The following is a 13,194-nucleotide window of genomic DNA, read 5'->3' on the forward strand; positions in this document are numbered from 1 at the left end:
CATTTCATGAGTTAGTGCGGTGTTTTAACAGGTGTGGTAGCAATCTGGAAGCAGAATATGTTGTTATAATGCTAGTTTATAATGCATAACAATTGAGCTCTTGTGCTGTTTCCATGAAAGGTTTTTCTTCTTGCAGTCACTAGTCTTAATCAACAAAGGAGTTATTTGGCAAGTTTATAATCGACATGTGAACCCTTCGTCTAAACCTGAATCATAACAACATAGCACCAAGAAGTCTCCGGCGGCCATCTTAGTTGTACAGACGGCTATCGCAACATACGCCAGGAAGCGTCCGATCCGATCTGTGCGTTGTACTTCTGTAGGGTCAACTCTCTCAGTCAAACTACCTTCAAAGAGCGGTCAGAGGTAACGCAGACGTCTACTCGGCTTATGTTTGTTACAGAAATAATTAGCTATATGTAGAGATGTTAACGCACGTTATATTTATTCATAGCAGGTGCATGAACGCGCCAAAAATGAGTTTAAACTTGGAGTGTGAAAAAGGCATGAAAAGTCCCCAATCCGCTTTGAATGGCAGTCTGTGTTGTTAGCGCTAACTAGCTAGCTAGCGGTAGCCCGCTCGAAAGCCTGTTTTTTATGATTGGCGTTAGCTACGTGCACAGACATTAAACTGAAGCAAATACCCTTTCTGCAAACGGTATCGGTTCACCGGCTGGGCCCATTGAAGCATTTTAACCAGTTAAATGAAGACCGGATGCTCGTAAGATTGCATGCAGCTAGTTAGCTTAGCTTGGGGCCTTAACGGCTGTAACGTACGTTAACGTTAGCCGGGATGAGCTGAAACTTGAGTGATTCCCATAGAGAAACTGGACGAATATTAAACCAAACCATGGGCTATACTCAGCGTAGCTTCTACGAGACAGTACTTCACAGTTACCTCAGCCTAGCTAGCACGGCATATTATTTGTATGTCGTCGTGTGTTATCTGTATATTGTAAACGTAATGCCGATGTCGGTTTGGTTATAACAGTGCTGTGTGTCCCGTTAATCAAACTGCTGTTATTTCAACCTGACGCGTATCCTCTGTGTAATTTTGTTATTGTTTCTTCCTTGTTCTCGTTTTAATTCCAGGAAAATTGTTTTGAGTTTCTGCTTAGACCACCCAGTATCCCAGGATGGACTCAGAGATTCTGAACATAGAGGAGATAGTGATGGGACGGGGATTACCAGATCCACCTCCTGAAGTTCCCCCTGAAAAGCCTGCAGAACCATACAAACCCATAACTTTGAATGGACCTCCTGCACCCTCTGTTCAACCCTGTAAGTGGTGCAGTGATCACAACTTGTGCCCAGCTTACTTAAAGCAGCTGGAAGATTAACCTTCTTTTTATATGGCCTCACGATTTTCCAATCTCCACCTGTTCACCTTCCAGACCAGCATGAAAATCTGCAGTGTTTCCAGTGCTTCATCACATTCTGCAGCGCCAAAGCCAAGGAAAGGCACATGAAGAAGAGCCACCGGGAAGAGTATAAGCAACAGCTTCAGCAGGTAAACTTCACAGTTCCAGTTCATTCAGTTTACTAGCAACAGTGACAATTTGTAATGCACAAATTTTGCATCGGAGAAATAATATTTATACATGTATAAAAATACACTTTTTAATTGGTGCTTATGACATGTTTTCACAGGCATAGTCTGTTTTTAGTCATGCCCAGAGTGAATTGTATAATCTTTATGTTGCTGTCCCTGTTTTATTACTTTTTCTCCCCTTTCTAATCGGCTGTACAGATAGTTAAAGAAGATTTTTATGCCTTAGATACCAAATTTTCCAGTTATTTGCACACATGAAATTAAAGGAACAGTTTGTTCTTATCTGTGACCTTTTCATTTTTTTGTTGCTGTAAAGTTAATGGAATTTCAATGCAAGAAAAAAATATTGTTGCATACACAAGCTACCACAAGTGAATGCACTTTGAAAGCTATTTGGGCTGTTTAAGTAAGTTGATTTGTGAAATTGATATTGATATTTTGTAATATAATAGCCTGATGTTGCTTAGATTCACTCCAGAGAATTCACACTGGGCATACAGCATATACATTTCATTGATTGTTACTGTATTAGTTTTCAATAATCCAAGACAAACTCCTGCACATCTCTTGTTCTTGGTGAACTAAGTGAATTTGAAAAACTTGTGTTTAACATCTAACAAGTAGTCTTGGTCTTGAATTGTTTTAACTTTGGCTTTTTATCTTATTTCTTAACAGGGAAACACACTGTTCACATGCTATGTGTGTGACCGCACATTTCTGTCATCTGAGGAACTGACGCAGCACCAGCCAACACACAGCAAGGATGACAAGCCCTTCAAATGCGTTCACTGCAAGGAGAGCTTTAAAACATTTTCTGAAGTGAGTGTAATAGTTAAGTTTTTTTGAAAATTTCTCGAAAATGACTGGCAGTTTTAACACCTGAACAATGTCATGAGTGCCAAAACCTAGGTGGAATTAGCTGTTCTTCTAAACATAGTTAAACTATGTTTCAAGCTTCAAATATTAAACACTGTCTAGTTTGCAATTAACGTTTCTGTTTAACTTTATACTCACCTACGCAGCTCACAGCCCATAGAAGACAAGTGTGTCCAGAGAAGCAGTTGGTATGTAAAGATTGCAATGAAACCTTCCGGAGTGCTGGACTGCTGCGTACTCATCGCCTGACCCAGCATCCCCGCCCAGATGTAGAGACTGCAGAACAGCCTGAGGACCCTACAAAAACCCATCGCTGTAAGAAATGTGGTCAGGGCTTCGAAACAGAGTCAGAGCTGGTGGCTCACCAGGAGAAGTACCCTGAAGGTCAGCAATGCAATGGCAGCGCTTCGTCCGTGAAGAAACGTGGACGGCCTTCCAAAACTGAAGACCCAGCTGGTGCTGAGAAAAAGGGAAAGAGGAAAAAGAAAGATGAGGCAGAAGCACCTGAGGAGGCAGTGAAGGCCAGCAGCACATCGGAGTCAGCAGCAACCCCAGCAGAGGAAAAGGGAAAAGCAGGTGGAGCAAAGCGAGGCCGTCCTTCTAAAGCAGCAGCAAAATTAGAAACGGATGATAAGAAGATTCCTGACGATGACAGTCAAGCTCCAGGGAAGGAGAAGAAACCTAAGGCAGATCCTGCCCCGCCCCGTCAGCACCCATGTCCTGAATGTGACCTCTCATTCCCTGGCTTGATCCAGCTCCGTGCTCACAAGAAGGAGAAACACACCCCGCGGAAAGCCCATCCCTGTGACGAATGTGAAGAGAGCTTTGCCCGTCCTGAGCAGCTGGATGCCCACATGTCACGGGCTCATGCCGTTGGTCGCTTTGCCTGTCCAACCTGCGGGAAGAGCTTTGGCCGTGAGCGCACCTTGAAAGCTCACCAGAAAAGCCACCCAGAGGAAAAGCCTGAAAATCCAAGTGCAAAAAGATAATTTAGACATGGGGACATTGTGGAAAGTGTATGGTTTTTGAGGATTTTAGTCAGGAATTGCCTTTTTTGTTTTAGCATTGGAGCTCTGATGCTCCCAGATCATGGTTTCAGATGAGTTTGGAATGGTTCTGAGAATAATGTTTTAGCAAATTTTGGATTTAAAGTTGGGTTTTGATTATGAGCTGATGAAATTATGGACAGACACATCTTCTAAATTGACTAACCAAATGTTGTTAAATCCATCTTACACCCTTTGTCACAGAACATAGTTTATTTGTAAAAACAGACTGTTTTGATTAACTTTTTAAATGATTTGTTTCAGTTTTTTTTAAGCGTGAAATGCGTGTGGTGTGAATTTATTACTTGGTGTCTTGAGTTGTTCAACTCATTTTGTGGTTTAAAAAATGTTTGTTTTTTTATGTTTTCTTTTTCTTTCTTTTTTTTTTCAAAACAGATTGGGTAAGTTTTTTTTGAAGAAAATTAGATGCCTAGTAAAGATACTGTGTTTGAATGTGTAGACAGTTTGTCAAAAGAAATGTTATGTACAGCTTCTGGTTCATATGATGCATTTTTTACACTTAATATTTTGATTATGTTCCTCTCTAAATTAAGCCTCATTCAGGAGGAATTTTAAAATAACATAATTAAGTTCTGCAAAAATTTTATTTTGGCTAAGTGCTCCAGATTCAATGTGGGGTGTTTGGCCTGTGGGCAAAAATGATCCACTATAATCCTGATTTGTCTTACAGTAAAATTTTCTCCCTTATTTTTTTCCACTCAGAGTAAAATTTAATGTCTTAGAAATTTCTCAAATGGAACTCTGGCTTTTTAATGCCTTTGAGTCCCATAAGGAACTGTGTATATCCTGTGTTATTTACTGATTGGATTGTTTCTCTCCCCACTGCAATGTGTCTGGACACTGCAAAAAATGTAATAAAACATGGTATCCCAAGGGAGGCTGCTGAAGAAATAACCTGCCTAATTGTCTTTGTTCTCAGTTCTAATTCAGGAACACAATTTTAATTATTTTTTTAAATTCTAATTCTTGTATGTATTGATCATGATTTGTATCCTTAGAATGGGGCTCCCTGGACATCTTAATATTTAATGACTCATAAATAAGTAGTATATAAAAATGTAAGTGGTTGTTTCAGCGAGAACGTCTGGTTTACTGATATGTTGATTATTCAACATTTTGTCCATGCTCAGAAATCTTGGTGCATCCTTCCTTTATAATGTGGGACATACTGTTATCGTGGGTCTGTTCTGTGGCATTTGAATATAAAACATTGTTGACTCACAGTCACAAGAATATTTTTCTAATGTGCACTTGAATGGAAGAGAGCTGAAGAACCCATTTAAAAATACCAGGTCAAAACCTAGTATATGGCTCGAATGTCTATGGTCAAATCCTGTTTTTTTTTTTTAACCAAACATAAATTAAAGACAAAGACTCTGCTGTGATTGTTTTTATATTTACATATAAAATGATCACTTAGAAAAAAAGTTAGAAGAGACAGACTTTCTTTTTTTTTAAGGCTTTTGCCTTTATTACAGTCAGAGAGAGAGAGAGAGGGGATGACATGAGAAAAAGGTCACAGGCCAGACTCAGACCTGGGCCACTGCAGAAAGGACTGAGCCCAAATGGCATGTGCTCCATCAGGTGTGCCACCGGGGCCCCAGGCAGACTACCTTTCTTATTTTGTCTCTCACACAGATAGTTCCACAATAGTTTATCCTTTGTTTACATCCAAAACAAGAACGTAACACACTTTCATCTGAGGCAGGTCTTCACTCCTTCTGTTTGATATGTAGATCATAGTGGTTAGTACGAAACCTCTTACCAATGACTTCTCCCCCTTCCTCCCTCTCCCCTTAGCTCTCTACCCTGTGTGTCTTATGTTTAGTCATTCCTCTACCTCCTTTAGTAATAACGATACATATAACAAAAGTAGTTTATTTGCTGTGGAGGCGAGACTTAGTGTATAGGAAATGCTTCTCCACTTCCCCGCAGGTCCTGAGCAGCCAGGAAACCAGAGCGGCTTGGTAGACTGCCCATAACAAGAAATGTAGCCCTAAGCCCCTGGTCAGCATCTGTACATGGTCCATGCACCAGGTTTATACCCAGTTTGTTTGAAAAAAGTCTCTAAATGTGGCGACAATGTAATAAGTTAGCAACACTGCAGGCTGTAAACACCCCCCTAATAGAGTCTGTTGGAGCCACAACAGGCCCTGCTGTTCCACATTAAAACTGAAGTCACAATATTAGAATCTGCTGTCACCGTAAACCAGACTGACTAGCCTTAGTACGAGGAGTGACATTAAATAATAACATGGTCTGAGTTATTCAACTTTTCTGATGTTGCTAAAGATTGCAGCAGTAATGTTTGCAGACACAAAAGTAAAACTTGTCAAAACAGGGTTTTTGTTTGAGAAACACTGCATATTACAAGCGTCTTAAAATTGTAAAATGTAAAATGTTGTCTAATACTTGTTTACTTATGTAAATAAAGCTTAGTGTTGCAAATGTTAAAGTTTTCACTGTGCGGATGACTGACTGAGTTACTACTTTGAGCTCAGTTTCTCTGCTATCTGCAGTAGCATGAGATGATCAACTATTGCTATCTTATAATGTAACTATTTATGTGAAGCTATTTGTCCAGTCAACAGTTGTACTTATGTTATACTAAGAGCATAGCATTACAAAAGTGCAACAAACTTTTAATTCCAGGCTTTCTGACTCTCCTCCCCATGTCGGGGCCAAGTCCTCTCACAAGTATGCCACTGGTTTACTATGAAGTATCTTTGTCAGCAAAAATACAGTATTTCCCACTGAATTAAAGAGGCGTATAAGTATACAGTAATACAAAATTAAAGTATCCAGGGGATGTGAAGGTACATCAATATCATGGTTGAATTAAAACTTGTTTTTGGGCCCCTACTGTTCCCAACCACGTCAGTTTCATTATTTTTGCAGAAACCATCCAGTAATCCGGAGTTGAAATCATTAGTTGATCCTTTGAGTCATTTTGAAAAAAAAACAAACAAACAAAAAAAAAAAAATACTTGAGACCAAGTCCTACAACTAGATGTTTATTCCTCAAGATGATGATGATACTGTACTTTAGCAGTAAATTTCTATCAATCAAATGATGTAAACCCAAGAGATAGGGGGTAAACCTGGGGCTTTTTGGGGGCTGCTGGGGGTTTGGGCCCTGCTTTGCCAGGTTGGTAACTTCGCTGAAAACACACTTAAAGACAGTGATGTAGCACTGACATGTTAGTTAATGGTAAAGTGGTCTTCTTTGTAAAATACCTGCGCCGTTGTTTTGCCAGTACCGCTCCAAGCCAGCAGGGGTGCTCGGGTGTCCGTGTGGATTTCCTCCTGTCGTGGTGCTTCCTTTGTTTTCTTTTTTTTTCCCCCCCCCAACTCCCCTTCATCATCGGGATAAGTGAGTTTGCAGCTGTTATCGCTTTGTTTCCAAGGCGTGTGAACGAGTCCCTCCGCTTCGGTTTGGGTGTGAAGGACGCTCTCGACTGGACGCCACGCATCGCGGGTAAAGCTCGTTGTGTGACTGTCGTGAAACCGCGCTTTGTCATCAGCAGCTGCCGCCGCCAGGTGAGGGAGATGGCCAGCCGCGCTTCAAGGTGTGTCATGCCTCAGTTTCCGTGGAAAAGTTGTTTGGCAGCTCCTGCGGGAAAGTAAAGGAAGAAGAAAGCGGAGAGACAGGAGGTTTGTGACCTTACCACCTGTCTGTTCACCAGTAACACAACATGTAGCGTCTTTAACCTGTAACTGTAAGTATGAAATGCTAACTGGACACCTGGCCTTCTCTGTGTTTCATGCTGACTGAGCCAGCAGCCATGTCCATTGAATACACCATTGATATCCAGCTAACAGAGATGGGGTTTCCGGATATCCTGCAGCCGCAGGAGAGCTCGGTCGGAGAAACACCCGGTCACTCTCCCACGTCGCTTTCAAGCACACACAAACAGAGACTGCTGTCAGCTGATGGTGCAGCAAAACAGACCGCGAGTATCCAGCAGACCGCAGTATTTACTACGTCGACATCGCCTTGCAAAAGCCTCACTCCTGCACACAGTCTACAAGATGAACAAGCTGCCAAAGGCCCTGTGCGCCTCCAGCTGTCCGAGCCTGCAGGAGAGGGGCCCGTCGATGGGCTGGCAACCACAGAGGGCCCGCAGCCAGCCACTGAGGAAGAAGGGGAAGGAAATGCCCGTGATGGAGACGCTGCACAAGACCGTTCAACAGAGGTGCAGCATGATGTGGAGGGTGACTCGGATGACAGTGAAGTTTCAGATGTGTATGAGGAAGAAGAGGTCGATGAGGAAGAGGATTATGAGGAAGAGGACGGGGAAAACAATGGTACGGCTCATTCACTTGACTGTCATGAGCATGTAGCAATGAATAGTTTACTGTCTGACTGAAACACTACAACCGTAGCTGAATTGCCTAAATTTAATATCCAATATATACACGTATATATTGATGCTTACTGATGCCAGAGTCTTGGTACTAAAGTCATTCAGATGCGCTTGTCTTAGGGCAAGTCATTTATATTGCAAGGCCGGTTTCGAAAGGATAAGTCTTGTGATATTTTTCTTATTGCTTAAAAAAAACCCCCCATAAATAGGCCAAAACTAAGACTTTATCAATCCGCAGCTGAAAATAGCCCTGAACAAGTGCATTATTTCCTCCTGTTGAAGTAAATTTTGCTAAAAATCATGGTGCTAAGCTGTGATTTAAAATAAAAGTATATATATTTGAGGTATTTTTAAAGATTTCTGCTGCAGTGAGAACAAATGCACTTGGGGCTAAATGCCACAGACAGCGTAGGGAAATTGTAAAAAATATTAAGCAATGTACGCTGTCAGTTTTCTAATTGTTTCTCATATTTATTTCTGTCAGTTATTCTCTTGTATGCTCAGTGTGTGTCGTATGATCATGATCTAACCCTGATCAGTTGGCACACTTTGAGTTTCCCTCTCTTTTCCCCAGAGTCGAGTCATTCGGGCAACTACCACTGCAGTGTCTGTGATCTCCAGCTGCCCTCCAAATTCAAGCTCCAGGACCACATGAACTTGCACACTGGGGCACGGCCATATTGCTGTGCTGAATGTGGGAAGCGCTTCTGTCAGATTTACAACTACCGCGTTCACCTGCGCACACATGCCCAGACCAAAGTGGATCGTCTCGTGTGCCGCATCTGTCTGGTGGGCTTTGCATCGCAGGAGGATCTGGAGGACCACCTGTCGAAAACTCACTTCGAGGATGAGTTTTACGAGTGTGACCTCTGCAAACGTGTGTTTACTTCCCTGAAGGCGTGTGAATATCATGTCAAGTTACACAAATGTATGCTGGATGTTGTATGTGAAATATGCGGCCGCAACTTCTCCTCCCCAAAATCCCTTGCGCGCCATCGGAGGAAGACGTGCCGCAGCATTTTTAAATGCACAGACTGCACACAGACCTTCACCAAGAAGAATGCTCTCCTGAAACACAGCTTCTCCCATCTTGGCTTGTTGCCTTACACCTGCGTACGATGCCGCTGCCACTTCCGCTTGGCAAAGCTGTACCGCCAACACAAGTGTGAACCTGAACGCATTCACTGTGTGGCGTGTCTGAGAGAGTTTGTCAGTCAGGCGGACTTCCAGCAGCACAAAAAGGACACAGGCTGCTGGGGTAGCCAGGGTTCTAAAGGGGACGAGATCAGATGCTTGGAGTGTGGAGAGAGGTTTGACAGTTCGGAGGAGCTGAAGAAACATGCCGGGGCTCACCAGAGGGTGCTGAAATGTGCTGAGTGTGGGAAGGGTTTCCGGTCAGCCTTGCTGTTAATGTCCCACATGGGCGGTCATGCTGGCAAATCACCCTGCCTTTGTCAGATCTGCGGCCTCGGCTTTCCCCACCAGCAGAACTATGACAGCCACCTCAAGACCTGTGGACAAACACCCCAGCCTGTGGTGAGTGTGGGGGCAGGGTTTTAAAGGACCATACCAGTGTTTTTACCCGCATTAGATCCAAGTCCTACAATACTTGTGCCACCCATTTTCTAAAGCATGCAGAGTATTTTTAGATGCATTTCCTACCTTCCAGGCAGCCGTTGATTTCAGTTGAGTGTGATGCAGTCTTGAATACTTCAACTTTATGAAAAGGAAACTGCAGAAATATGAAAATTGATAGAGAACACTTTCAATATGGGAAAAGTGCATTTGTATGCACGTTAGTATTCCAGTTTTGAGTCTTATTTTGTTTTCATTTGAGATGCAGCATTTACATGGCATATTAGAAACCTGGTTACTTATATCTCAGTATGCATCATATCATAGAGTTTCCAGGGTTTTGCAAGCAGGTGGGTCTTGTTTCCTCAGTATCTCTGCCACAAATTTCATTGCCAGAACAAAAATCTGCAATAGGTTATACAGTTATTTTCAATGATTCATCTGTTGATTACAAATGTACATAATTACCAGAGCCCAAGGTGATGTCTTCAAATAACAAAAACTAGTCCAAAACCCAAAGATATTCATTTGACTACAATGTGAGACAAAAGTAAAAATGGCAATTCCTAACACTGGAGAAGCTGGAACTATTAAATATTTTCCATTTTTGTTTAAAAATGGACATGATTAATTGATTAATTAAAATAGCCAATCATTATCTTTCTGTTGATTGACCAATTGATTGACCTAAATACAGACTGCCACCCTGCCCAGTTTCACTCAGAGTACTCCTGTTAGAAAATCCAGTGTTCTCAAAACAAGGATTAGATGTTCACTTCTGTTCCACATAATTTGGATGCTCAAAAAACCAGGTAGTAACCAGGATGTTAACGTGCATGTAAATCTGCTCAGTGTTGGTATTCAGTTACTTTTTCACTTTAGTGTTTAATTTTCTGAGAAAAAAGCTTTTGAATAGAACATAGTTTGGCAACTGTTTAATTTAGGATGTTGTAGCTTACTTACCAATAACAGATACTTTACCCAGCCACTTTCTTTGGTAAATGCATTGCTCTGTAAAGAAAAGTTAAACTGTGATTCAATCTTTCCTCAAGTAAGTTTTAAAGAAATAGTTTTATATTTTGAGACATTTGCTTATTTGTTTTTGTAATATTTCTACACTTTGTTTTTTTAATACTAATTAAGCAAGCAAGATATAACATGTTAATTAACTTTTAGGTACTAAATTGCCAGATTTTGTTATCTTTAGACCAGAGTTAGTTTTATGTTTATTGACTACAGATGTGAGAGTTGTATTGATCTTCTCTTTGAACTCTTGGCAGGAAAGACAATAAGCATATTTGTTAGAAAGTATTACTTTAAATCTCTCCATGTAGGTTGTACTATTATGTTTCATATAATGCATTTGGTAACTGGGATGCTTCTGTCGTCTTTCCCATTTAGAGTGCCCCAAAGAAACGTCAGGCCACAAAGAGCTCGCCATCTAAGACAAAAAAGCTCAGTGCAAAACCAGACTCATCATGTTCAGTAAACACCGTTACTATGCCTACTGCGGTTTTAAACAAACCTGCTGCTCCTGTTGAAGACCCTGTTAGTCCAGGCCCTGTGACAGGGGGTGGGTCCACTGGCTCTGGCCCATCCGATGGGTTATGGAAGCTAACCCTAAACAAACAGCCGCCTCCTGGTGTTAGTTTTGTCTTGTTTCTTCCAGTCTGTCCATCACAAACCAATGGCCTGCCTGTCTCACCTGCAAACCCTCAAACACCAGTTCCATCTATGGAGGTCCAGCCCCAAGTATCTCTCCCATCTGTTTCAAGTAATGAACACCTTGGACTTGGAGTGCCGCAAGACACCCCTCTGGATTTGGTAACAAGGGTTAAACAGGATCCAGAATGTGAAGCACCTTTGAATTTGTCTAAGAAGTCTGACTCATCTAAGTCTGCTCAGAACGACGTTCCTCTATGTGCTATTAAAAATGAGCCAGAAGAATTTGACATCTCAGGAGAAGCTAACAGACAAGAATTTAAGAGCAGTGATAGCAAAGTCATTAAACCAAATCAAGGAGCGGCAGATACAGAAATTATGCAGTTAAAAATGGTTCCCATGAATCTCTCCACTCTTAGTACATCCTCTGGACTAATAATGGATATTAAGAAAGAGCCTCAGTCTCCTGGCTCTGATGTTGATTTGTGGTCATCCAGATCCTGCCAGCTGACAGACTGGAAGCCAGAGAAAGAAATTAAGATGGAGGTTGACCTTTCACACCATACATGTGCTGATAAGGAGAAATGAAATGCTGTGAGGGCAGAAAAAAGACAAGAAAACTTATTCTGTGGTTTCCCATCCTGCAAAGGATACACCTGCTGTCGTGCTATACCTGTAGCGCCATAAATACAGTTAAAGGACAAGGCAGAAATTGTCTTTTCCGAAAGTATGAATAGACTCTTGGAGTGTGTCTGTAACACTTGACTCTGTGACACTTGTTTTAACATAATTAAGTTTTTTTTTTTTTTTTTTTTTTTTTCATTCAAAGAAAACATTCCAAACTTAATTTGTTTTATTTGCTTTTTGGGGTAAAGTTTGTGGGTTGTGCCATCATGGCAAAACAGTACACTACTGAAGTCTATGCAATATTGTGCAGGATTTCTCAGAGCATTAAAAAAAATCCTGATTTCTACCTTTATATATTTGTTTTTGTGTGGGGAAGTTGAATCCTTAGGTTTTATGATATGTATTAAATAAAAATGCTGGATTTCTTTGTCCTCAGAGTTTGTCTAAAAACTTGAAAGGGTGTGTATTTGTGTGTGTGTGTGTGTACTTGTACTTGCTACATAGTAAGGACCAAAAAAAAGTATTTTACTAAGAGAGTGAGGACATTTTGGCCGGTCCTCACTTTTTGAGACACCTTAAAATCACATTTTGAGGGTTAAGACTTGGTTTTAGAGTTATGGTTAGAATTAGGTTTAGGTTAAGGTCAGGGTTAGGGTTAGGCACTCAGTTGTGATGGTTAAGGTTAGGGTAAGGGGCTAGGGAATGCATTATGTCAATGAGTGTCCTCACAAAGATAGAAGTACGTGTGTGTGTGTGTGTGTGTGTGTGTGTGTGTGTGTGTGTGTGTGTGTGTGTGTGTGTGCGCGCGCGCACTTGACCTTTATGTTAAATACTTCATCAATGCAAATAATGGTACTGATCAATAATGACATCAGTAATGTCAACTTGTGATTTACTATATGTGGTGTGGTATATATGGTGATGTTTTTCTAAAGGCAAATAAACACTTGTTCTTGATATCTAGCATGAATTTATTCTTGATCTACATGATTGCCTTGTGCTTTTGTGTGCGTGCATGAGAAAGAGTTCACACATTTGCCCCATAAGCCCCATATATTGCGTTTGTGGTATTTAATTAGTGAGTCTAATTAATATGCATATGGTTCAACTGTGTTCATTACATTACATTCTTAAAAACATAAGATTTATTTACAGTGTTTTAATCTGTAAAATCAAAGCAAACTCAACAAAGGTTAAAACACAACTGCAATTTGTGTTACCATAATATGCTGTTGACAATACCAAACCATTTAAATGCGCGTTATCTGAATCTAAACGACTCTTCTCTTTTTTTCTACAACTTTATTTTAGAACAACGATTAACATGGAAACTTGAATTTGTCGGAAATTCCCTTTTTTTTTTTTTTTTTAGTTGTCTTTATTGCTTATGTCTTTATTTTCTACACTTGTTTTTATATAAGTACGTACTCTACTTGTTTTATTTAATTTTATTGTCATTTTAAACACA

General features: G+C 40.8%; 2 protein-coding genes across 7 annotated transcripts; both read left to right on the forward strand.

Annotated features, from left to right (window-relative positions):
* The first annotated feature begins 99 nt into the window (after positions 1-99).
* znf576.2 (zinc finger protein 576, tandem duplicate 2) lies at positions 100-4,389 on the forward strand. Of its 3 annotated transcripts, none has more exons than XM_071470642.1 (5): positions 100-366; positions 1,093-1,281; positions 1,395-1,510; positions 2,228-2,371; positions 2,575-4,389. In XM_071470642.1, exons 2-5 carry the CDS (start codon positions 1,137-1,139, stop codon positions 3,415-3,417), a joined length of 1,248 nt encoding a protein of 415 aa, XP_071326743.1. In that variant the 5' UTR covers positions 100-366; positions 1,093-1,136; the 3' UTR covers positions 3,418-4,389. The 3 variants fall into 3 exon arrangements, with proteins under 3 accessions (XP_071326743.1, XP_071326745.1, XP_071326744.1); XM_071470644.1 differs by having other exon boundaries at positions 351-721; XM_071470643.1 differs by having other exon boundaries at positions 351-504.
* Positions 4,390-6,758: 2,369 nt separating this feature from the next.
* LOC139613765 (zinc finger protein 572) lies at positions 6,759-12,685 on the forward strand. 4 transcript variants are annotated; one of them, XM_071470635.1, is made up of 4 exons: positions 6,759-7,214; positions 7,311-7,803; positions 8,437-9,398; positions 10,839-12,685. In XM_071470635.1, the coding sequence occupies exons 2-4, from the start codon at positions 7,320-7,322 to the stop codon at positions 11,685-11,687; spliced, it is 2,295 nt and encodes a 764-aa protein (XP_071326736.1). In that variant the 5' UTR covers positions 6,759-7,214; positions 7,311-7,319; the 3' UTR covers positions 11,688-12,685. The 4 variants fall into 4 exon arrangements, with proteins under 4 accessions (XP_071326736.1, XP_071326735.1, XP_071326737.1 ...); XM_071470634.1 differs by having other exon boundaries at positions 6,759-7,149; positions 7,276-7,803; XM_071470636.1 differs by having other exon boundaries at positions 6,759-7,149.
* Positions 12,686-13,194: the final 509 nt, after the last annotated feature.

The sequence above is a fragment of the Trachinotus anak genome, unplaced genomic scaffold (assembly GCF_046630095.1).
Source record: "Trachinotus anak isolate AG129_WGS33_773 ecotype Australia unplaced genomic scaffold, CSIRO_AGI_Tana_v1 ptg000032l, whole genome shotgun sequence".
NCBI classification, from domain to species: domain Eukaryota; kingdom Metazoa; phylum Chordata; class Actinopteri; order Carangiformes; family Carangidae; genus Trachinotus; species Trachinotus anak.